Source organism: Ursus arctos, unplaced genomic scaffold (assembly GCF_023065955.2).
Source record: "Ursus arctos isolate Adak ecotype North America unplaced genomic scaffold, UrsArc2.0 scaffold_23, whole genome shotgun sequence".
Classification (NCBI taxonomy): Eukaryota; Metazoa; Chordata; class Mammalia; order Carnivora; family Ursidae; genus Ursus; species Ursus arctos.
Genome location: NW_026622908.1, coordinates 38873365 through 38897526, shown reverse-complemented (window position 1 = coordinate 38897526; position 24162 = coordinate 38873365). Strand labels below are relative to the sequence as shown.

The window sequence follows — 24162 nt, the reverse complement described above, 5'->3', positions numbered from 1 at the left end:
GAGCAGACTTCTCTGGGAACCCACACCAATCAAGTCTGCCCTGAGCCAGTCCCATCCTCTAAGTGTGGCCACCATTCTGTGTGCTGGGGACCTTCACAAGGCTCAGCTTGTCCCCAGAGGAGGTTTACCCTAGGGTGACTCCTTTAACCCAGGTGGGGCCGCAGTAGGTCCATGGGATGTGGCTCGGGGAGGGGGCTGCTGATCCTGTTCCCAAGCCTAGCACGAAGCTAAGGAGGGTAATGGGATACAAGGCATCCATCTGGCTCAGGAACCCCAGAGACTCCAGTTGGTCTCAGCCCCACAGGCGACTCATCTCCCACCACAACAGTCTCAAGAAGAGATGGGGAGGCAAGGTCAGATACAAAGCCATATTTTTACATTTATTTATATACGTATATTTACTTCAGAAGAAAAGAACAGGGACAGGAAGCAAGCAGGCCCAGGGCTGCTTCCCTCGGCCCACTCCAGAGTCAGAGTTGGTACACGATAAATACGAGTCAGCACTCAGGGACAGGAACTGGGAGTTAACTGGGAGGGAGGGGCGCTCTATGCACATGCAGGCTTTTACTGGGGGGGGTACAATATGGGCAGAGGGACTTGTGCATTGAGAGGCCCTATGTACAGCTTGAAGCTTGGGGGAGATTAGCCCAGTGGCTATAGGAATAAATGCCAAAGGGGAGAGAGGAAGGGAGGGATGGCTGCTGGACCCCACGGAGGGAATGGAGCCAAGACACCCACTTACCAGTGCCAGCCGGGCAGCTGTCAGCCTCCAGCAGGTGACCCACTCCCCTTCCCTGAAGCCCTTTTACCTTCATGGGCTTAAGGCAACTTTGGTCCAAGGTTGACCCCCCATCCTGCCCAAGCAGCTTGGAGCCCCAGCTTGGCCCCAATCCTTGCACCGAGGACCCCTCCTCAGGCATGGAAACAGCCAGCTGCTAACCAGATTGGGGCTATGCTGTGTCCAGAAGGACTCCAGGGGGCAGTGGAGGGTCACTTTCCAGTTAAGGACTGAGGGGCCACAGTCCAAGGACAGGCACCCTCACTGAGGAAGCCCCAGTGGGGCTCAGCAGTTTTAAGGCATTTCGGGAGAGTTCCCCCCAGTTTTGGGGGGGAGAGAACAGAGTAGTCCTAAGTAAGGCCTGGCCCCCTGCATGGTGTGGGGAGCCATGTAATTCCTACCTCAGAAGGAGGGAGTGGAGCCACACTGGGGAGAGAGCTGGGAGACAGGGTATCCCTATCCCCCAATTCCCCTGAGGATAAGTGCTTTGAGACCCAGGGCAGAAGGGGGCCCGCACTTCACAGGCTTCTTCAGGATTTCAGCTCCCCACAGAAAGGACTCCCATTCACAGCTGAGAATGATAGGTCAGAGAGGGGTAAGGCCTGGTGTCCAGAGAGGTGGCAGAGTACCACAGGGCAGGGATGGCAATTCCTGTCCCCCTTATGAACCCGTGTAGACGTGGCTCAATGATTTCCACGCTCCTTCCGTGAGCCTGAGTGTGGCCTCAGAACGCTCCAGGCTCCCACTAAGAACCGTTACTTTCACATTGGCACTTGGGTTAAGACTTCTTGGGTAACACAAGCCCACTGCTCCACCTCTGGGAGGAGAGGGCGGAGATGGAGCCTCCTGCCTGGCGTCGGTCTGTCCAGCTGGCTAGCTGAGCCCAACATGGGAACCCTTGATTTGGGGAGACAAGGTCGCTGGCAGACAAGGGAGGAGGGAGAAGCCAGAGTCTTAGTGGTCGGGAGTGGGATGGGTGTCTCAAGCCTCCCTAGGATGGAGCCAGGGCCCTGTCTCTAAGTGTCTCCCCAGGGCTCTGCACTTCTCTGGCCTTTCCACCTCCAGCCTTCCACCCCTGCCCTGGCTTAAGTGCATTTTAGTAATTACTTCATTAATAACAGCAAAAGCTATTTGTCTCCACGCACCAGCCAAGACCAGCCTGCTGCCCTGCAGGGATTCCTGCTCCTCTGCTCAGAGAATGAGGGGTCACCGATACCGTTGCAAGCCCTGGAGCTCCCAGAAGCCCAGGCCATGGGGCCGCAACACCCATGGGGGGGGGGGGGGCAGGTCACGGGGAACCTCCCTTCCAGGATACTCCAGGTTCAAGGGTCCAAGGCTGACCCGGCCCCCTGGCCCCCCGACTGGTTCGGCCAGGCACTAAGTGTACAGAAGGCACAGGTCTGTCCAACCCATCCAGGGCTGGCTTCAGCGGCCCTGGGAGCTCTTGGGAGCCAGTGCTCCCAGGGAGAAGAGACCTCCTGGACCACACTTAAAGCTTAAAAGTCCCAAGTCCAGCGTAACAGTCAAACCCCAAAGAGTCCACCACTTTGCCACCCCCCAGCCAGCCGCTTCGAGGGGGAGGGCTGGGTACTCGCCGCTGACTCGTGGATCCAGCCAAGTCTTTTAGGGCTCCAGCCAAGTCCCTGGCTGACATCAAAGGCAGCAGGTCCCCACTCCAAAAGAGAGGTGGCTCGCAGTCTCAAAAGGGGAGAGTGGTGGGAGCATAGGCTCTGGACAATCACAGGCTTACCCTTGCCTCCAGGGCCCCTGCAGCCAGCCCTCCAACCGCCGTATCTGGACAGATACGAAGTGGTCCTGTCCTGGCCCCTGGCGGTCTCCCTGGCTCCCCCTGTGGTGTGTGAGGGGCAGCCGGCAGGAACAGCAACTCCAGTGTGAGGACTTCCAGTTTCCCCAGTCGTGGGGAGGGCCAAGCCCCGTTCAGTCTCTCCAAGGGAGTGCCAGTGAACAAGAGAGCTGGCGGGTGGCAGGCTCCAGTGTAACACCACCGCGTCCAGTGTGGAAGGGGCACGCGGGGCCCCGGGCCTGGCTGTGGTGCCGCCTCGGGGAAGGCAGCTCAGTCACACAGGCGGTAGAAATGGAAGTAGTAGTCTGTGGCCAGCCGGATCGGGGCCTCCGCGCTGCAGTTGGCCTGACCCTGGGTCGGGGGTGGGGTCAGCAGGAACAGGTGAGGTGGCTCTGGGGGCGCAGGGCAGGAAGCACTCCCCCTCCCCCCGCCATATCACCTGACACTGCACCACAGGTCTTGCCATATGCTCTGGGAGCCCCCCCCCACATACTTTCCCCAAGCCCCACACTTGAGATGCAGGTGCCCGGACCTCTGGGGACAGACGGGGTGCCTGTACTCACCAGCAGTGCCACCCGGAAGTGGTAGGTGAATTCTCGGAAAGACAGGATAGTTACTGGCCACTGGTGGGAAGTGCCCTGGAGAGAGAGGAGAGGGTGGGGTGAAGACAGCCCCCTGGCCCTATCCCAACCAGCAGCCCTGAGCAGGGTCATTGCAGCCCTGGGCTCCAAGGCAGGTGTTCTGGAGGCTAAAGTCGGAGCTGGGAAGAGAGAAGGGAGGGAGCATGTTCTGCTTTGGGGAGCGGTGGCCGCCACCCTTTACACAGACTCTGAGCCAGGCACCCACAAGTCCCTAGCCATCCTCCCCTGGTCCCTGCCTTGCTGTCTCTTGCTGCTTTTCCTCCCCGTTATACTCCAGGCACATTGGAGTATCTCATGAACCCCATCCTCACTCCAACCCGATGAGGCCATGCGGCTTATAGATGAGGGAGCTGAGCTGTTGCCTGAAATCGCGGGGCAGAGCGGGGATGGACACACAGGGCCCCCTGCTGTGGTGCTCTCTCCCTTGCAGGGGAGCCTGAGGCCCACCTTCAGACGGCTTCCCGTGTCCCAGCTGAGGCTCTGGCTTGGCCTCCCGCTCTGAGCTCCACATGCTGTGAGCAGCTGGCTGGGCTCTCCCTCTACTCCCGTGCTCACCCACTCGGCCTCCTCTCAGGTTATTTTCTGCACATCTTTTCTCCCCAGCTAGCAAGTGCATGTTCCAAGGCATGGGTCCACCCCCCCCATCTCCCCACAGCTGGGCCCAGCACAGGGCCTGGGACAGAGGGACCCCCATATGTTTTTGTTGAATAAAATGAATTGGTGAGAAGAAACTCCCTTCACTTGGGCGGAGAGTCACAACTCTGGGTCCCATGGGGGTCACGTGGCCAGTGAGGAACAGGACAAGGAAAGGGTGATGGTCATTTGGTTGTCAGAGCAGGAGGCAGGCCTCTACAGGGCAGGCTGAGGGAGCTTCCAAACTGGAGGACCAATCATGCCGCCGCGCCGCCCCGCATGAGTTTGAGGACCCGGCTCCTTCCTGGTTCCCGACTCCTAGCCGCCTGCCACGTGTCCAGCTCTGCCAGGAGGCCACGCGTTCCCTGGCCTCCAAACCCGTGCACGTGCTGTTCTACTCCTGGGACACTGTCCTGTCCAGCTGACCCCAATCCTGCTGCAGGTTTCGTCTTCATTCAACAGGACTTTAGGGTGGCTTTTCTGACCCCGAGCACACAGAAGGTTAGCTCTCCCTGCCAAGGACTCCTAGAATGCCCTCCACATCCCCACCACTGCGTTCATCCCAGGATAGTCCTGGTGGGACGGTTTTCTTCCCAGGGGCTCTTGGCAGGGCAGGGCCAGGGATGGGACGGAGCAAGGACAGGGCCCGGAGACACTCTGCAGTGAGCCCAGAGGCCCAGGGCCTAAAGGGTCCCTTGTGGAGATGCCTTCACTGACTCCCAGCTCCTTCTCTTCACTTGTTTGGGGGTCCAGCTGTGCCAGGGAAGCAGCAGCTCTGGGGTCTGACTGGCCCACAGCTTCCCAGTCGCCTCCTACCTGGGTGTCCTGGTAGGTGTGCAGGCTCTGTGGGAGGCCCCCCTCCTCACACGGCTCCTCCTTTGACACCAGGCTGCACAGCGCCACAGACACGGGAGACGAAGAGCTGGGGGGAGGCCCAATTAACGCAGAAATGGGGTTCCGAGTTCCTCCACCCCACCCTGCCCCCCGCCAGCCCTCCACAAGACCCCCCACCCCGCTGAAATAAGCCACAATTCCTCACACAGCCTGAAAATGACGCCTACTAGTCAGGCCCTAGACAGCCCTTTCCCATCTACCGTCCCACATGCTCTTCACACCCAGGAGGCAACAGCAGTTTCTAGATAAGGAGCTGAAGCCCAGAGACTGCCAGGGTTGCCCAGCCAGTCAAGCACAGAGCAAGGGATACAGCTAGCGTCCCCCCTCAGACCCCTTCCCCCAGCTGCCGAGGACCGCTGTGTCTGTCCATGCCCCCGTGCCACACTCACTTCATCTGCAGGGTCAAGCTGAGGTGCAGCGGGGTGCTGCTGCTGACAGGGATGTGGTAGGTGAAGTTGCCAGGCCTGAAAGGGCAAAAGTGGCTCCTTAGCCCAAGGCAACCCTGCTGAAGCCCCTTGCCTGGACACCCCCGCCCCCAGTCTGTACTGGAGCCTGTGGAAAGGGGCTGCCCCCCCTTGGGGTGGGGGGAGGGTGACGACATCTGGGCATCTTACTGCTTGGGCTCATGTCACCCGAGGGGATCTGTCTTTGGGGTGAAGGGAGGGAGCCAGGCCCACCTGCAGGCACCCCCTGGAGCGCAGTACTGGGAAGTGATGGGCATTGAAGTCTCCAGCACCTGGATGGAGGTCAGGGAGGGCACTGGGTCTGCAAGGAGAGAAGCTGTGGGGGCAGGGAGGAGGGTGACAAGGCAGGATACAAATAAGAAGCAGCCAAGCCGCTCCTTGCAAGGCTCGCATTCAGTCACTCACACCTTAGTATAAATAAGTTTCAGATTACTCTTTCCAGACCCCCATAATGGTCAGGGTCACACCACCCTCTTCCCCAGCAGCACTACGGAGAGCCGCTTCCCATGAGCCTGAGGTCTGCCTCCTTGACAGAACCTGAACACCAGGAGCTGGGATGGGTCTTCCATATCCCTTGCTAGGGGCTTCTAGTAGCCCACAAGCAGTTCTTTGTTCCTGACTGCACACATCTCTTCTCCACATTCAGTTCAGCGGCATCAACTTGGTAGCTTGAAGTCGGCCATGGTGGGAGTATTCACAAATCAGGGCCTTTTTTTCCCCCAAGGGCCAATTGTTAGACACCTACCAGCACCCCACTCGTGAGGGCTTGTGGCTTTCTGTGTTTGAACCCACCACAGACTGACTGGCTGGGTAGGGGTGGGACTGAAGTGTGACATGGCAGCCCTTCCTGGTCATCTACGGGCTGGCTAGCGCCTGACCGCCTCCCCCCCCGCCCCCACCTAGGAAGCGGAAGCTGGGGCCATGGAACATCTGCTGGACCTGGCACATTTTCAGCTCCATGAGGCACAACCCAGGCACACAAGGACCCCCGGAGGACCCCATGTCCTTGGGGTCACGGACAGATACCAGATACAGACAAGATGGAAGGTACCCTTCTCATATCTCTTCTGGGCAAACTCCAGTGGTCGTTCAGAGACTCAGCTCCAATGTCACCTCCTCCAGAGAGGCCTTCCTGATCACCTCCCCACCTCAGCCTGGACGAAGTGCCCTCCCCAGTCACCAGGCTGCCTGCACATCTCCTCAGAGCCCCATCACGCTACCACACTGCTGTGTTCTCAGGTCTCTGAGCAATTCGGAGTTAGACCGTGCCCGTCTTCGTCACCCCCAGTACCCTGTGCAGAGCCAGCCACAGAGCAGCAGCCCCGGAAACCGCTGGCCAGTGAGCAGCTGCCCTGTGGGGTTTCCCTATCACTTTGAACTTCAACCTCAGCAAGTCACGGTTTCTAAGCTGTTTTTTTTTCAGCCGCAAAACCCATCAAATGAAAGCTGGTAAGGAGGCCCAGAATCTAGGGCAGAGCCACTTGGCTGAAGCCCTGAAGGCTCCTGGCCTCCTCGGCGAGCTCTGGGGCCCTGGCATCAGGCAGACGTGGAATGGAATTCCAGCTCTGCCACTGCCCGGCCACACGACCCGTCTCCGTCTCCCCATCTGAACTACGGGAATGATCCCTTCCCGTAGAAAGTGTGAGCACTGACTGAGGCGAGCGACATAAGGCTGCTGGCCTGACGGCCGGGACTTCACAATGCCCAGCAGAGGTCTGTGGACTGAAGGTCCTGCACCAGGCCTTCCGGTGACTGGGCTGAGATGCACCCTGGCCAGCGAGCCTTGCTGGCTGAGAAGTTGGGGGGCGGGTAGGGCAAGTACCTGGCTGGCCCCGGGCCTGAGTGGGCTGAGCAGGGCTCAGGCCAGGCTGGGCGGCCCCTCGGCGGGTCCGGCCATGGAGACCAAGGCTGGGGCTGTTCTTGGCTTTGCCCTGCCCTCCGGGGAAGGGGACCGCAGGGCTGGCCAGAGGCTCTGAGCTCTTTGGATGCTTGGAGTGGCCAATCCCATTGGCTGACAGGCTCCAGGACTTGGCTCTGATGTTGGTGACGGGCAGCAAGGCCATCTGGCTGGGCCCTGTAGAATGAGGAATAGGCTGAGAAGAGGGAACTGGCTGCCTCCTGTCCAGCTCTCTCTAGGACTTCACCAGACTCTGGGTGACCCCCCTCTGTCTCTTTGTCCCCTCAGGGAGACCCACCAATCTTTCTCCAAAGCCTCATTCTAGGCTCCGGGATACCCTCCCCCCAAAGAGTCTTTGGGGCCTTTCTCTGGACTCACATAAAATCCCTGGACCCGAGATAGCCATACCTGAGCGGTTGGTGGAGGGGCTGGGACTGGGGCTGAGGCCGTGGCCAGGGTTAAAGCTGGGGCCAAGACTAGGGGCAGCGGTAGGGCTGGGGGTAGGTGAGGAGCAGCAGACGACAGGGCAAGGGTGGCTGGAGCACAGGTCCAAGGTGGGGATGACCGGACCTGGGGCCGAGCTGGTCAGGCCGGTGGTCACTGAGGAAGCCAGAGGCTGCGTGAGCTAGAGGCGGGCAGCTGAGCCCCCTCCCAGAACACAGTCCCCTTCCCCCCATGCCCACCCTCCAGACCCACTGCAGGCACGCACCCAGCAGCAAAGAGGGCGGTGTGCCTGGCAGCCCAGTGGTCACGGGGGACTGTCGGAGCTGGGTGGTCCCGAAGCTCTGGCTGGACCTGCTGGGGAGGGGTGGGCTGAGCTCAGAGGGACTGCGACAGCCTGGACAGGGAGGCCGGGAGTCCCAGAGAAGCGGGAGGGACAGGAGGAGGTGGACCGGGATGGCGGAAAAGAGGCAGGGAGCAGGGTGGCAGGAGCCAGAGGTAGGAGGGAGGGGGCTTGGTCCAGACACGTACCATGGGCACATGGCCTCACTCCCCCCAGGGTGTTGGGGCCGGAGCAGGGCCAGAAGACAGGAAGTGGACACACCAAAAGAGCTAAGGGGCGGCAGAGAGGAAAAGGAGGGGGGACAGGTGCAGGGGAGGAGAGAGAGAAAAGACACGGTCAGAGATAGCCCCGGAGCTGAGGTGACAGTGGGCAGACAGAGCCCAGGGTCCCACCCTGGCCCTTCTCCCCGATTCCCCATTCCATCCTGGGCCCCTCAGATGCCCCCTGACTCACAGAGGCCCAGCTACCTCAAGGAGCACTGAGTAGAAACATGGGCTTCAGCGGGGACTGCGAACTGACTACCCCTCCTCCAGGGAGACCTCCCCACCCACCCCTGCAAGCCTGGGCAAGCTGAAAGCCTAAGGCGCGGTCCCCTTTGGAGGAAGCAGCTTCCACACTCCTCTGCCCCTGGGCTGCCCACCAAAGCCCCGCCTGTCCTGGCAGCTTGGCTGGCAGCCAGGCCTCCAGGGACATACCCATCAGTTTCTACCAGGTCCTCCTCGGTGCGCAGGCTCAGCACGTACAGTGTGGACATGGACACCACGCTGGGAGCCACAAAAAAGGGCCACTATTAGAGCTGGAGCCACGGTCCCGGCCCTCTCTCTAGGGAAGGGTCCGTGGCCCTTGGCTCCAGGGGCCGGGCTTGCGAATGAATGATGCCTCTCAATGGGTCTCCCCAGCCCCAGGGGCATGGGACAGAAGGAGGCAGCCCACTTCCTTCCCCGAGACCTCAGCCAGGTCTCATCTCCCAGCCACATCTTCCTCTTCCTCCAGGCCTGGGCCCAAGGGCAGCTCCACTTCCTCAGCCAGCCTCCCCTGGAGCCCGGGGCACAAGTTACCTGAAGGCCATGACCACCACCAGGGCAATGATGGTTCCCTGCAGGAAGCGCTGGCTGATGCAGGCCTGGTCTGGGACCACAGAGGACGACTGAGGACCGAGAGGAAAAGGGGAAGAAGCAGAAAAGGGCCAGACTTAGGGAACCCACGGTGTCACTTGGTGTGGGCTCTGCTGGAGGTAGGGGTGCTAAGGTCTACTCATCCCTACAGTGGGGGGCAGAGGGGTGGATAGAGGGAGAGGAAGGAGAAACGGGGCCAGAGAGCTAGAGAGCTGGGGGGAGAGAGGAGCCCTCGCAGTCAAGAGAGCCTGGAGAGGGAGGGCCCAGTCCACCCTGCCTCCCACCCGTGTCCACCCTCACCTTGCTGGCCACCTTGGGGGGCCTCTTCTTGTGGGGGACACTGCCCGCCCGGCTGAACTGGCTCCCTGCATGGCTGCAGCGAGAAGGCCAGGGTCAGAGGTGCCTCTGGGAAGGGGGTCTTGCCCCTGCCTGGCCCACACCCCCACCTGAAGGCGCCCGAGCTGCCCGTGGACTTGAGGCTGTCCAGCCGCCGCAGTTTGGCCAGCTTGTGGCTCCAGCGCTCCAGCTCGTCAATGCGCGTCTCCAGGTTGTCCGTCAACTTGCACAGCTCCTTCACGGCACCCACGTTCTCCATGAAGATGCGCTCCTGCCGCGGGCGATGGGCGCCGTCAGCCCCCAGGAGCCCTGGGCTACCGAGAGCAGCAGGGGAGCCCCACGACCCACGGCCACATGCAGGCCCTCCAAGCTTCCCTCCCCAGGCCGGCCCCAGCTCCGCCCCCAACTCCCTGTGCCTGCCTGCGAACAGCACTCCCACCTCTGCACCGCTGCTCCGGCCAGAACGGCCCTTCCCACCCCTGTCAGAACACCGTCTCTCAGAGGCTCCCAGCCTCTCATCTGAGGAACGTGGTGTCTCACGCTTTGCTCCTTACTATTCAGCCGAGACCAAAACATATAGCTTCATCCTCACCATAAGCCATGTTTGAGCCTTGCCACTGCCACCTGAGAAGGGCTTGGCAGTGACTATCTTTAGCCCCCTTTCTAAGGGGAGGACAATGACCCCCAGTGGGCTTCCTCTCACTGTGGACCACGCAGCCGAGTCCCCAGCTGGCCCTTGAACGCTCACACCCTTCCCTGGGGGGTGGGGAGGGGGCTCTGGACGCTGCATGAGAGAAGACTGGGCTGCCCCCACCCCCTGCACTCAGCGCTCCCAGTCTCGAAGTGGGAGATGAACTCCCTCCAGCTGGCCCACCCCCTGCGTTTGGGCTCCCCCAGTCCTCCCACCCTGCAGACCTTGTTCACCACCAAGAAGTTCTCTATGGTTTTCCCATTGGCAAAGACCACATCTCCAGTGTCCTTCACGGCCTCGGGCAGGATCTCCTTCACTTCCTGGGCGATGACACCTGGGGAGTTGGGTGGGGAAGTGGGGTGGAGAACGCCCACAGCACCATCATGTAAGGAGGCGGCCGGTTTGAGGAGGGTGAAATTCTGGGGGCTAGAGATTTGGGATCCAAGGCGTCCTGCACCAGGGGGCTCCGAGGGACAAGTGTTCAGAAGGTTGCAATTCTGGGGCTCAGGTGTGGGGTTCCCCCGCCTGGGGCAAGGGTGGATTCCTGGGAGGAAGGATCCCAGTGGAAGCGGGCAGAGATAAAGGCAGGATTCACCTAAGGAGCCAAGGATCCCCGGACCACAATTCCCGGACTTCCAGTGTCAAGGGGGGACCCACCCGGCACCGGGGAGGCCCGATTTTCCAAGGGCTGAGGGGTGGGGCTTCTAGAGGGCAGGATTCCTTGGGTAGGAGTTCCAGGAGTCAAGGAGAGGGGTTCCTGGGAGTGGGGTTTCCAGCGATCTGGGACGGGGGCGGGGTGACTGAGGACCGAGGTTGTCGGGTTCCCGGGCCCCAGCCCCAGTCCGCGCAGGCCGGTCCCTACCCGTCTCTGGCGCCGTGGCCTCGATGCCCGCCGTGGCTGCAAACTCCGGCTTGTATCTGTAGTGCACCAGCCGCATGCGCGAGATCCTCTTCAGCTGCTCCGTGGTGTCCACCTGCACCGGAACCAGCACCGAGACTGAACCCCTCCCCTCCCGGGCCCATCCGAGGTGAACCCCGGAGCTCAAGAGGGCGGCAGCCCAGGCTCTGCAGCGTGGTGGGGAGACCCGGCAGCACCAGGGTCGAGCGATGCACGAATCTAGGGCCTGCCTCCCTCACCTCCTTCCCCTGCCACCAGGCCCTTCCACCTGGCCCCGCCCCTCCACGAGCCCCGCCCCCACAAGCCATCCGCCCCTCGCGGCCCCACCCGGCCACCCGCGCTTCTCGCGGGTAAGTCAGCTCTCCCCGCCCCACGGTCCCGCCCAGAGCCCAGAGCCCCGCCCCCACCTCCTGCACGTGCTCCTTGGCCCGCAGGTCCGAGGGGTGCATGAGCGAGCCCATGACCTTGACGTTGCCGTGCACCACCAGCGCCTCGTCAGGCCGGTCCGTGTTGATGCCCACACGGCCATGGTGGAAGACCGTGTCGGGCACCTGCGCCCGCTGCCACAGCACGTCGCTGTCACTCTCAAACTGGCCCGGGTTGGAAGCCTAGCACAAGTTGGGGGGAAGGGGTTGGATCAGTCTCAGGGGACGGGGGACCTGCAGTGCCCTGGCCAAAGGGGAAACCCTGCAGCCACCCCTCCAGCTCCAGGCAGGGATCCTCACCCCACCATGCCCAACTTCAACTGTCCCTCCCACTGTGGCCCCTTTCAGTCACTTGTGGGATCTCAGAAGGCTACCCAGGTCTTGTCCACCTCCACCCCTGTGAAGGAGACACTGGCTCAGAGTGTGGGAACTTGCCCAAAGCCACCCAGCTAGGGCCTAGCAGGATCAGCACTCTAGCTCCTGACTCCCCAGAACCCCAGGATTTTTCCTGGCTGCTGTTTCTCCCAGCTCTGGGGAGGACCCTTGATCCCTTGGGAGGAGGTAGCCCTCACCCTCACGATGATGCGCTCTGAGATCTGGGCAGCCAGCGTGTAGTTCTGGTTCTGCGCATGGGCCTGGAGGGCCACCACCAGCATGAAGTACCTGGGGCGCACAGGGGTTTAGAGGCACCCAGGGTCCTGCCCCACCTGCCCCTGCCCGCCGGTCCCCCTTCCCATGTCCCATGTACACCCACCAGGCTCCCAGCACCCCCCGCGGCAAGAGGGCACGCACACCTCATCCTACAGAGGAGGAACCCGAGTCTCCACTAGGGGGCAGAAATTCCCCGGGGCCCACAGCTGGGACACCACAGAGCGGCTTATCTAGAAGCAGGGCTTCTGCTCTCTCAACCCTAAACCCAATAGCCTTAGGTGTGAGGCTCAGGTCTCTCTTCTGTAAAATGGGTCCGTGTGCAGCGGGTGCTGTCTTCCTGCCCCTCCTCCTCAGAAATGGAGGGCCCGCCGGGGCTGGGGTCCAGCCTGCTCACCTCTGGTCAGGGTTGGGTTTGCCCTTCTTGCGCATGTTGTTGGCTGTGGTCTCGCTGAAGTGCAGGCGCCCCACAGTCACCTTCGTGACCTGCTCAGGGGGCAGATTGACCCTGCAGAGGAGAGGCAGGGGACTCAGGAGGCAGGGAGGGGCCTCGAAGGGCCAGGGGCACAGTCGGGAATGTGCAGGAGGCAGATATGGTGGGTGCCTGCCTGGCCCCCTCAGCTCCCAAGCCAGCTCCAGGTCCAGCCCTCCCAGGAACCTCCCCCCGCCAGGGTCAGACACTTACGTGACAGGGTTAAAGGGCCGCTTGCTCCGGTCTGACTGTGACTGCTCGATGTTGATGGACTGGTTCAGGGCCTCCAGCTGGGGAGAAGCAGAGGCCGGTGACCCGTCAGGGCCGAGGTCCCTGGCTGGGTCTGCCTCCCTTTAGCCGCTCAGCCCCAGACTGGCCCAGCCAGAGCTCCCCCAGAAGTGGAGGCGTGGCCCTCCCCCTCAATGAGGGCATAGTCACATCACTCTCCCAGCTCCGCATGCACCCACTCACGCATTCCGCGGACACACGGCCCCCACATTCCCACCCACACACACCCCCGCCTCCACACACATCTCCCAAGCTGACCTCCATAAACACCCACTCCCACCCACACCCACGTCCCCGCGGCCCCTCCGTGAGCAGCAGCTGACCCATGCCGAGGCACCAGGCCCAACTCCCCGCACCGAAGGAAACACACCCAGCCGCGCCACCAGGGAGCTCACAGGCTCCAAATCAACCGCTCTCCCCCAGGGGAAGAGCCTCAGGACAGGTGTCCCCAAGGACCCAGGACTGTAGCAGAGTCAACTCGAAGGCCCCGGAGCAGTTTGCCAGGAGAGGAGGGTTGGAATGGGCATTCTCGGGGTGTCCCAGAGCAAGGGAGCTGCCTCTGGAAAGCGGGGGCTGGGGATGGGCACAACTGGTCTGGGGCACAACAAATGGCAGGCCTGGAGGGAAGGGCTGGGTCCCAAAGGCCTCTGTGGGCTAAGCTCAGAAGTCAAGGCTTTGCTGGGAGGGCACCAGGAGCTCTGGAAGAATGACGATTGTCATGTCCACTGGTGTCTCAGGGAAAGCATGAGCTGGCGGCCGGCGTGGAAGTACTGTGGTCACTTAGACGAGGCGGGGGTATGGTCTGGTCCAGGGAGAGGCAGAAGGGAGAAGAGAGGGGAGAGGAACCGGGTGGGCAGTGCTCTAGGGGAATAGCCAGGCCTGGTGCATGATGAGGTGAGGGCAAGTGAACCCCTGGATTTATGGCTTAGGTAACCAGGGCCCTGGAGCCCTACTCCCTGAGTGGGGGGCCCCGGAGGAGGGGAAGGTTGACAGGGGGTTCATTTGGGGATGGTGAACTAAGGCAGCCGACAGAAGGGTCAGGAGAAGGGTGTGGGCTGGGGGTGTAGACTTGGGGTCCCCTGGCAAAGAAGGAATCAGGAAGCACAGCTGAGAAGGGGGCTGAGGAGGCTGACGGTTAGGGTGCAGGAACACTCACTTTGCCTTGGGGTCTTTCCTCTCCCCACACGTTCCTGGCTTTCCTCCCCTCCCCTCCTCGCTGAGCCCCCAAACCTGCCTTCACTCCGTGCAGTTTCAGGTAGAAGCAGTCGAGCGGCTTGAGGCCTTCGGGCGTCTTGACGTACTTGGGCTCGCCCAGCATGCCGATGTACACTGTGACCTGGAAGTGGTTCTTCTTCTGGCACACGAACGCGTCGTCGCCCACCGAGAAGTTGAAGCCCTTGTCGGCGTCCACGCGGTAGGTGAGCATGGGCCTGGGGGCAGGTGAGGGTACTCACCAGAGGCCCCCCCGACCAAAGCCAGGCCTGGAATGTCCCTCCCCCATGCCTGCGTTCCAAAGTGATGTCCTATCCGGTACCGCCCAGGATCCTCAGACCACTCATGGGGCTGCCCCCCACTTGTCAGAAATGGAAACAGAGTTCCTGGAAGGATTTGAGCTCAGGTCTGTCAACTCTTCAGCCAATATTCTTTCCTCTACGTGGCTAGGCCAGGTCCAGCCTGGCGATGGGGGAGGCAGGGCAAGACCCCTGAGGCCCACCAGAGGGGAGTGAACGCCTGAGGAGGGGGCTCGACCGCCCCTCATCACACTTGGCTCCTTCCCAGAGTGCTGCCTGAAGCCCCCTCCCTCACGGGAGATGCGGTGAGAGGGGGTGCGTCTGCAGAGCTTCACTGGCCTGACAGCTGGTTGCCATGGAAACGGTGGAACCAGGCGCCGGCTCGGCACTGGCCCAGCCCTGGCCCACTGGCTTGCTCAAGCCCCCAGAGTCGTCATTCCGACTCCTCCATCTGCCCAGGTGGGGAGAGGGGCACTCTGGGCAGTGCAGACTCAGCCACAGTTTACCCATCTGTTGCTTTGGGCAAGGATTCCAAGTATGGATCCTTTGGGGGACCTCCAGGTGGTGGGAAAGGGGGCAACTGTTAGCCCATGTTCACCCAGGTCCCCAGGCACAAGCAATGCCCCTGATGCCCAGGGCCTGCCTGGAGGAAGATGGGCAGAGAATGATTCCAAACTTGAGGGAAGGACTTGGGGGCCTGGCTAACATCTACAGAAAGGCCTGGGGCTCCACCCACCTGCCTGCCCCAGGGGAACACCCAGGAAGTACATGGGCCACACTGGGGGCCTCAGCGGCCAGCTTCCCGGCCCTAGGGCCTGAGATGGCAGGGCTGGCCTGGAAAGCACGGTAGTAAGAGTGGGGGGGGGGGGTCCTCATCAGGCCATAAGGGTGGGATCCCCAAAGACCTCTCCTCCCATCCTGACAGGGCCTGAAGGGATCCTTTAGCCACTAACAGTAGCTGGAAACCCCCAGCCCCAAGGGCTTCTGGCTAAGAAGCCCACACAGCCTGGGGCACCCAAGTGAAGCCCACACAGCCTGGGGCGCCCAAGTCCAGGAGGCTATCCTCAGCCACCCTGCCCAGGCCTGGCAGTGTCCAAAGGGAGTCGGTGAGCCACGCTCTCACCCCCACTGGACTTCTGCAGGAGTTAGGGCAGTGGTCCCGGAGTGTCCTGGCCTGGTCCCAGGAAGCTGAATCCACATGGGTGGGTGCTGAGGGAGAGCTAGGAATGCCTGGACAGCCTGTCCTCCCCCACCCCCTCGGCCCTCCCTTCCAGGGAGGGGGCTGCTGGAAGGGCCCTGCCAACACAGCTTCCTGCTACCTTCCTGGAATGCAGAAGGAGTGGGGGAGGAGGAGCCAGAAAACACCCATCCACCCACTTCTCCGGCCTTGGCTCCCACTGGCCCCTCCCTGACAGACACCACCTCCTTAAGGAGGCCTCGGGCGGGCCCACAAGTCGGGAACCCCAAGGGCCTGTCCTGCTTCCGCCCTGAGCCTGCTGCTCTCCTGTAACCCGGGCCCTTGTGGTGCCCAGTGTGCTCTCAGGCCCTGCTCTGGGGCCATGATGCCAGGGCCGGGAAGCCCTGGATGCGGTGGCAGGAGGGGTAGGGTGGCGCCCAGGGCACTCACAGCTCCTTGTAGTTCGCGTCATACAGCGTGGCCCACTTGTTCTGCTGATGCGGTTGCCACTTGATGGACTGGTAGTTGGGGTCCAGGTAGGAGCCACTGAGGCTATCATTGTCCTGCAGGAGACCTGGAGGGAAGACCACGTGGGCTGTGGGCCCCACTCCCCATCCTCAAGGGTTGGCCCCCTGTGAGCTCCAGCAGGCCAGGCACATACCTGGTGAGGGTGCCCCTGGCGGGTGCCAAGGTGGTGTCTGGACCCGGGCGATGCTGAGGGGCAAGGAGCCGGGCCCAGGTGAGAGGGAGCCCTGGGGAGGCCAGGGTGGGGATGGGGCTCGAGCTGGGTGTGTGGGCAGGGTCGTTGCGGTTCCGGGCTCCTGTTTGATCATTCCATTCAGCATCTGGGCATTGAGGGTGCTGGGAGGTGATTCGGAGTGCTTCCTCTTCTTGGAGGGGTGTGTGGGGAGCCTGGGGGCGACACAGAGTCATGCCATGACTCCAGGGGGCAGAGCCTTCTGCCCTCTTCCTGAGCCCCCTTCCCCTCTTCACTCCGTTTCCACAGGATATGCCCAATCCAGAGGACACCTCCTCCAAAGAGCTGCTGGGCTTTTCCTCCTCAGTGCTCCCCCATCGCTCTGTAATGTCATTCTCTGCTTCTGTCGCTCCTCTCTACCCCCCAGGTCATGGAACCAGGAGGGCAGGAGCCACACCTGACTTGTCTGTGTGTCCCCATCAGGCCAGCCATGGGCCTGGCGCACAGAGTCCCCCAAATCATTTGTGGAATGAACAAGCTGGTCCCTTCCTTGGGGTGTCCTTCTCAGGGCCACTCTTTATCATGGGGGCTCCACGGAGAGCAGCCTCCGAGGCCGGAAACAAGCCCCAGGGAGCACGGGCCACCAAGGCTGGGATGGAGAGTTCCTTGGGGAGGGGGATGTGGAGCCTTGCCTTGAACTAAACCTTTCATGACACCTCGATGTGTCAAACAAACAGATAAAAGGACAATTCCACTGGTTGGAGTCAGAGCGGGAGCTTGGGTCCGTGGCTAGAACTTCCTCCAGAGCCCCGGACAACCTGAGAAGGCTGCAAAGTCACTGGTGTCTGGGGAAAGGCACAGCCCGAGGTTTAAGTGCCGGCTCTGCCCCTTCCTAGTTCCATGACCCAGACAAGCATTTCCTCCCCCTGGGAGCCCCAGTTTACCTATCTGGGCAATGGGGGTGGCCAAGCTCACCAAATAAGGTAGTCCGAAGCACCTGGCCACGGCTATAGGGCTGCTGGGTGGGCACATCCATATACACGTGCTGACCCCCTTCTCCGGGGGGCAGAGCCTTCTGCCCTCCCAGCTCACCCCTGTCCCCACCTCCATCTCCGTCCCGCCTGCTGCTGCTGCCCTGGCCCCCCGCCCCCGAGCCCACCTGCCCCAGCCTTACTCAGCTCCATGCTGCTGGAGCAGCTGGTGTAGCATCTGGGACTGCTGCGTGTGGTGGAGCTCGCTGGGCACGAGCCCCTGCCCCATGGCAGCATAGGGGGGCATCGGGGGCTCGGCCTTCATGTACAGGTCCCGCTGCAGGACAGGATAGTGAGGTGGCGGGGGCGGGGGCGGCGGGGGGCCTGGAAGGTGGGCCGGAGGTGGAGGCGGGTGCTCTAGGCGGGAGGGCACTCCCACGTGGCACAGGGTCTCGGGGGTTATGGTGCGCAGGAGATGGGGGTCTGCGGGAGAGATGGTGGGGGGTGGGCATCAGAGACCTACATCACTCGTTTCGGGGGCACAGGGTTTCCCGTTTCCCACCTTCTCCTGAGACAAGCCGCGGGGGCTGCCCTCCCACCAACCCCACTTGGGAGGAGGGCTGGACGGCCTGAGGCTGGCCACTAGAGGCCCCAGCAGGGAGACAAGCCCCTGGGGGGGGGGCAGGCAGCTTCCCCCGCCCCCCCCCCCCCGCTGTCCTAAACGGCTCCTTCCCCCCAGGCCTGGCCGCCCAGCTTCTCCAGGGAAGGTGCAGCATCCCAACGTCCTCCCCCAGCCCCGCTCAGGCCTGACCCTCCTCTGGGCTTCAGGAAGGAGTCTCTCAGGGACCCCCAGCACAGTCCTGTGGCGGCCCTCCTCCATCCGGCAGCCCCTCTAGCGGGCTCCCAGGGGCCAGCCCCCCAGCTCCCTTTGTTCCCCAGAAGGCATTCCAGAAATGTTTTTGGTAAGATAAACAGAACTCTTGACCCCTCTCTGGGCTGTGGGGAGACGGCTGCCCGAGATCCTTCTGCTTTTGGCCACCTGGGGGCCCGCTGCCCCCCTGGCACCCCCCACCAGGGGAGGTGGGCCCAGGAGGCCAGCAAGGCCTGTCCTCAGGCTGCACCCACAGCCTTCCCCAGCCGTCCACTTACCACCGAAGGGCGCGTCCATGATGGCGCAGGCGGGCAGGCGGGTGGCATCACGGGCAGGGACACTTGCTCAGAGGCAGGGCCAGGCTCCCCACCCGCCCGTGGGGAAACAATAGCCAGCGCCGGGGAGTATTTGACCAGCGATAATCTGGGCCTGTTGGGCGGCCGCTGGCCCCCTCCCTCCCTCGCTCCCTCCCTCCCGATAAGGCCGCCCCAACCACTTGCCCAAACCCCAGAGGGGGAGGGCGGTGCCCGCTGGACTCACCATTCACCTGCTGGGGGGAGTAGGCCTCGGAGCCCGAGTCTGGGGGAGAATCTGGCAGTGTGCTGCGGGAGCAGGAGGAAAGGTCTGTTGGGGGGCAGCTCTTCTATGGGGCCGGGGCCTGGAGACCCCAGACATTGCAGGCCCTGAGGTCCTCTCACTCCCCCCCCACCAGGGAAATTTCTCTGTACGAGCCACCTTGGGGTGCCAGGCAGGGCCTGGGGCTGAGTCGTAGGTGGGGGGCCTTGGGCTCCTGCCCAGCATCCCCTCAGACCTACTGGGCACTTGGGGACCAGGAGCCAGTGTCCCTGATGATGGCACAGGCCTGGGCCCTGCTCCTCGATTCCCACACCCATTGAAGCGTGCCCACTTTCTAGAAACCCTAGGGGAGAGCTCTTGGGGGCTCTAGGGGGCTGGGCTGCCCCAGCACGGGCAGGGATGGCCTGGGCAGGGAGCCAGCCCACCAGGTCTGGGTGGATTTTTTTCTTGCAGGTTTTGTTTTATCAGCGGTTCAGGCAAAAGAACAAACTCAACCCTGAGAGATCAGCACGTCCTGCGCAAACCCTGCATTCGCCCGGTGAGGGGAGGCTATGGCCAAGCGGGCACCCAGCTCTCTGGCTGTCCTGGTCCCCACATCTGGAGAGATGGCCCACCACTGTGCCCAGGCGGCGGCCTGAGGCAGCCGAGCCCTCGCGGACACAGCCCTGGGCTGATTCCAGAGTCCTCACCGCCCCTGGGTGAGCCACACAGCCAGCCCCGCAGGCTGGGTGAGGATGACAGAAAAGGTCACGGGCCCGACCCTCTGCAGCTTCAAGGCCCCCGAGGGCTGCCTGGGGCCTCTGCCCTGCGCCCACCATCTCCTGCCTGCTCCCTGTGCAGTGGCCGTTGGGTTTGCTGGTGTGTAAAGGTCCCTCACACCCTCTGGTCCCGTCTCCAGCCCGTGGGACCTCGTGTTCTTTCCCCACTACTCCTCGTGTTGCTCATTAGTTCTCGATTTGGTGATTTATTGATTTGTAAGTCTCTCCCCAACTGGCCTGCAGGATCCAGCGTGGGAGGGATGTGTTTGTCTCGCTGGGCGCCTAGAACGGGACCAGGCAGGCACAGGGACAGTGAAGGGCCACTCCGTGTGGTTCTGGGCAAGCCCCTTGTCTCCTTGAGACATGGTCTCGGTGACCATTCGAATCCTGCTGGGGGGCAGCACGGCTTTGCTTGCAGGCCAGCTGGTTCTGGGTTCCCCCAAGAAGGAGCTGGTTACTGGAGAGGCTCCATGAGCGGACGCAGAGCCACAGGGCACAGCAGCAGGCACCCAGCAGGTGCTTCTCCTGGGTTCGTGCTCTTCCCGCAGTCTCTGCCCTTCGGGGTCTGGGCTCAGGGACAGCCTCTTGGCCGGATGTCTGCCTCCCGCAGCAAAAGCTCACCTCTGACGTCCCAGCTAGCCCCCGCGGCCCTCCCCCAGTAAGCCAGGAGCCACCTCCGTGCCCCCCGCACTTGCTCTGGGCTTCCTCCCCTTTATTTCCACAGTCCTGGAGGGGAAAGCATTTTGAGCTCCCTCTACAGCCGCAGATGCTAAGGCCCTGACCGAGGCTGTGGGTTAGCACGCCGGGGCCGGGGGGGGGGGGGGGGGGAATGGTCTGCAAATGCTGGAGCTGGAGGTAGAGCCAGGCTGTGTAGATAGGGTCATGCCCCTAGCACTCTATTACTCTTCTAGCCAAAGACAGGGTCCCCTGCTCCTGCCCCACACTGGGGAACCCACAACCTTCTTCGAGCCCCTCTGCTGAACCCAGCAGACCCATGTTCCTGTCTATCCTCGTTAGCACAGGTCTGTGGGCGGCCCTGGAGTCTGGCTGGGCATCCTGTGGTTACGGCCGGGCCCCTGGTGGGGACTCGTCGGAGAGAGGAAAGGGCCTGGGAGGCTGGCATGGGTAGTGGGAGCTTCAGGAAAGGGCTCCCTGTGGCCACTGCAAAGAGCTAGATGCAGGAGTGGATGGGCCTGGGGCAGTAAGGGGACCTGGTGTGACCGGTGTGTGTACACGTGTCTGCATGTGTGTATTAGTGTAGGTACGTAGCCGTGTCCCTAGGCTCACGCCCTCCCATCCCCTCTTTACACAGCTGATGGAGAATTTTTTAGCACTTATGTCAGCCCTCATCGCGCCCCTGCTCAGCATCCTCAGGGGCGGCCCACGGCCTCGGAACAAAGCCATGAGTCCCTCCTCAGCCACCTTACCTACCGGCAGGGCAGCCCTGTCACCACTGCCAGGTGCGTGGCCACTGCCCCCACCCCCCACGCCTGCCCCCCCCACTCCCTGCCCTCACTCACCCTGGGGCGTAGGGAGCCTTGGGCTCTGCCTTGATGGGGGGCCCGGAGCCCCCCAGGAAGGGCTTGGGAGCGCAGGCCATAGCATTGTTGTTGCAGTTGAGCGGGGCGCTGTAGCTCGGGGCGGGGAGGGAGCCGTGGCGCCCCGGAGACGGTCCGCCCCCAGGGGGGCTCAGGTGGTGGCCCCCGCTGGAGCCGGGGAGCGCCTGCGGCCCATGCGGATAGGAGGCTGCGCCAGCTGGCGCAGAGATGTCAGGGAAGCAGCTGTGGAGAGAGAAGCTCAGGGCCAGCCCGGACCCCAGCCCCTCCCAGGCCCCCACCTGCAGGGCGGCAGGAGACAGCAGAGGAGTCCACGTGGGGAGAGGTGGGGAGCCACTTGCAGGCTGGGCCGCAGCACACCTTCCAGGTGAGAGGCGGAGGCCAGAGGCCGTGGGGGCGGGGACACTCACAGGTCCGAGGCGTCCTCCTTGCTGATGTACTCCTCCAGGATGCTGGTGTCTATGTTGGAGGGCTCCAGGGCACCGTTGATGTCGTGGCCTGCAGGGGAGGGGCACATGTGAGCCACCCCGAGGCCTCTGGGCCCTGCCCTGTGGCTCTCCCCAGGCCGGGTCCCCCAGAACAGATGCCCCCGGGGCTCCTCCATGTCTGCACATCCATGTCCCCCGGAGATGTCAACTGACGCCCCCGCCCTGCGATGGTGCTTCCATGGCCCGCCAGCCTTCCCCGCAGTCTCTGAGGAGGGGAGGAGCCCAGAGCACAGATCGGGGACATGAGCAAGTTCTTCCTCCTGTCTGTAAAATGGGGTAATCGTTCCAAAGTTTTATGGGGGGCTGTGAGGAGTAAATGAGGTACTTTCCTGAACTGCGTGCCCAGTGGAATGCCCACCACCCTTGAATGCTGGACCCAGACTTGATGACCCTCTCCTGCCTCCTTCCAGACGGCCCAGCTGCTGGGCACCCAGGAACCCGATGCCGGGCTGGGCCGAATCACACAACCTGGGGGGCCCACATGGGCGGGGGAGCCTCCCGCACCCTGGCCCCAGCTGCAGATGGCGAGGGAATGGGGGCTGGAATCAAAAGTGCCCAGCTCAGCCTATGCATAGCTCATCACCCCCATAAAGGGGGCTGGGGTGCCCAGCGCTGGTATTCCAGAGGAGGAACCGGGCTTGTGGGGGGCTTCACAGCAGGGAATGATGGCCGCCCAAGCTCTGCTCCTCCACCGCCCTCTCCTGGGCCCTCCCTCCTGGCCCCAGCCCCACAAAGGGGAGGGACTCACAGAAAAGGCACCCAGGGCTCTTGGGCATAAGCATGGGAGGAGAGGGGGAGGCGCTGGCCTTTCCCCTCCCAGGGTCACCTTGCAGGGGGGGAGCAGGAGGGCGGGGTGATAAGGGGGCTGACGTAGGAGATGCGTCAGCCCCGATAATGGAGGACGGCCCCACCCACACTGCTGACCTGGGCTGACCAGCCCCACTGAGGCAGGGGGTACCCGTCCCACAGGACCCTGGAGCCGTGAGCCTGGGGTCTCAGCCTCATGCCTTCTCCCAGGTGAGCCCTGGGAACAGCTCAAGAAGATCCAGGAACAAGTTCTGGCTCACCTACTCCTGGCTATGTGACCTTGAGCGGATCACATACCCTCTCTGAGCCTCAGTCTCCTCATTAGTAAAATGGGGACATGAACAGCTAACACTTTACGGGGCTGACTATGAAACAAGTTAAGGTATGTACGGTGCCTGGCATATAATGGGTGCTCAGCAAATGGAGTGGCTGTCCTCACTTCACAGTCCCAGAGCCCTGGGGTCCCTAGGAGCCCCTGGCAAAGGCCCCTCCCTGGCCCCAGCCGGCATTTCAAGAATGCTGAGCCCCGCTTAGGTGATTAATGAGTGGCTAAGCCCTCCTAGGAGTCACGCGCGCTGCCTGGGACAGGCCCTCCTGCTGGCCCCCACCCCTGGATCACCCAGCCGGGAACCAGGGACACCCACCGAGCCCTGCCAGTGTCCGTCCAGAGCCCTGTGTGGCCGGGGCTCGAGAAGCTTCTCAAGCTGGGAATGACTGGTCTGCACATCAAGGTTCTAGGATTCCCATCTACGCTCTGGCCCCCACCCCATCCTTCCGTGTTAGCCGAAGATCCTGTTTATCGAATGCCTACTGTATGCCAGGCACTTTGGGAGCCAAAAGCATTAACAATCACAGGAGTTTATTATATGCCAGGCGTCCCGTGCGTTCTTCACGTCAGTGTGACACTTAATCCTCCCAGTCCAGAGCGGTGATGATGACAAGAGGACAACGATAGTGACGGCCTGCCTACCAGGTCCCGGCACTATTCTCAGGGCTTCACAGGATTATCTCCCAATTATTAGCATCATGCCCTTCATTCAGAGAGGTCAAGTCTCTTGCCCAAAGTAACACAGCAAGGAAGATTCAAATCCAGGCACAGGGGCCTGACTCCAAGGGGGAAGGTGTGGTTGGTGGTTGATGAGACTTCCTGGCCATTCTGGGCTGCCCCACCTTATGGGCTGTGGCGGTGGGGGGGGGCAGCGCTCAGGGGATAGGGAGGGAGGGAGCACTGGAGCATTAACAGCCAGCCCCCCAACCCCCGCCCCCCTGCTGCTGAAGCCGCAGGTTTTTGAGACTGAACTTGGAATCTATGGTGAATGATGGGGTGATGGAGTCATGGTGTTGCTATTTATAATAGGCCAGGCCCCCTCCTCCCTTCCTTCCCCTCCTCTGGCCAGGAGCACTCCTAATCACCCCTAATCCTCCTGCCCACCTCCCTTGGGATAGGGGGGCCTCAGGCAGAGGCATCCTGGGAGACCCTAACGAGAACCAGATGTGGTTTAGGGGAGGAGAGACCCTCCCGTGCCAGGGGCCGGGAGGACGGGAGGACAGAGGAGGGAGGAGGGAACCACTGGGGCGGGGTGGGGGAGATGTCTGAGGTTTGGGGAGTTGGTGGGCCTCTTGAGGAACACAGAGCCCACATCTTCTCCTCTTCTGGGACCCCACAAGTCCTGCCTGATGTTCTCCCCACGCGGCTCAGCCTAAGGGGTCCGGCCACCAGGCAGATGCCCCCAGACTGTCCCAGAAAACACACTGGAAACTTCTAATCAAACATTCGGGAGGACAGGGTGGGGGTGGGGGCTTGCCGGAGCCCAGAGATTCCTGAGGCTGGGGCAGAGCCCCCAGGAACCCAGGAGGAAGGCATCAGCACACTTTTGGGGGTCCCTTCTCACCGACTGCTCCCAGAAAGAGCTCTGGAACGTCCTTGAGCCAACAACAGATACCTTCCAGGCAGGAAGCTGAGCCTCCAAGATCTCCCTGAG

The 24162-nt window shown here is 62.3% G+C and overlaps 1 protein-coding gene across 8 annotated transcripts in view; it reads right to left on the bottom strand.

Moving 5' to 3' along the window:
• Positions 1 to 354: 354 nt before the first annotated feature.
• The window catches only part of MYRF (myelin regulatory factor), a 33218-nt gene continuing 9410 nt past the window's right edge, over positions 355 to 24162 (bottom strand). Inside the window, exons 2-27 of one of the 8 annotated variants that reach the window (XM_026487768.4) lie at positions 21296 to 21383; positions 20850 to 21110; positions 18536 to 18597; positions 17328 to 17607; positions 16118 to 16368; positions 15907 to 16030; positions 14003 to 14198; positions 12694 to 12770; positions 12406 to 12516; positions 11933 to 12023; positions 11343 to 11543; positions 10900 to 11011; positions 10262 to 10371; positions 9457 to 9617; positions 9311 to 9383; positions 8954 to 9042; positions 8591 to 8659; positions 8084 to 8164; positions 7821 to 7906; positions 7520 to 7711; positions 7037 to 7288; positions 5428 to 5530; positions 5140 to 5214; positions 4673 to 4778; positions 3146 to 3220; positions 355 to 2933 (exon numbers count right to left, since the gene is read on the bottom strand). In XM_026487768.4, the coding sequence (XP_026343553.3) occupies positions 2853 to 2933; positions 3146 to 3220; positions 4673 to 4778; positions 5140 to 5214; positions 5428 to 5530; positions 7037 to 7288; positions 7520 to 7711; positions 7821 to 7906; positions 8084 to 8164; positions 8591 to 8659; positions 8954 to 9042; positions 9311 to 9383; positions 9457 to 9617; positions 10262 to 10371; positions 10900 to 11011; positions 11343 to 11543; positions 11933 to 12023; positions 12406 to 12516; positions 12694 to 12770; positions 14003 to 14198; positions 15907 to 16030; positions 16118 to 16368; positions 17328 to 17607; positions 18536 to 18597; positions 20850 to 21110; positions 21296 to 21383 (3407 nt within the window). In that variant the 3' untranslated portion in view covers positions 355 to 2852. Of the gene's footprint in view, positions 2934 to 3145; positions 4779 to 5139; positions 5215 to 5427; positions 5531 to 7036; positions 7289 to 7519; positions 7712 to 7820; positions 8165 to 8590; positions 8660 to 8953; positions 9043 to 9310; positions 9384 to 9456; positions 9618 to 10261; positions 10372 to 10899; positions 11012 to 11342; positions 11544 to 11932; positions 12024 to 12405; positions 12517 to 12693; positions 12771 to 14002; positions 14199 to 15906; positions 16031 to 16117; positions 16369 to 17327; positions 17608 to 18273; positions 18411 to 18535; positions 18598 to 20849; positions 21111 to 21295; positions 21384 to 24162 lie in introns of those variants that run through there. The other 7 variants (XM_057317167.1, XM_057317164.1, XM_057317168.1 and 4 more) reach the window with 7 other exon arrangements.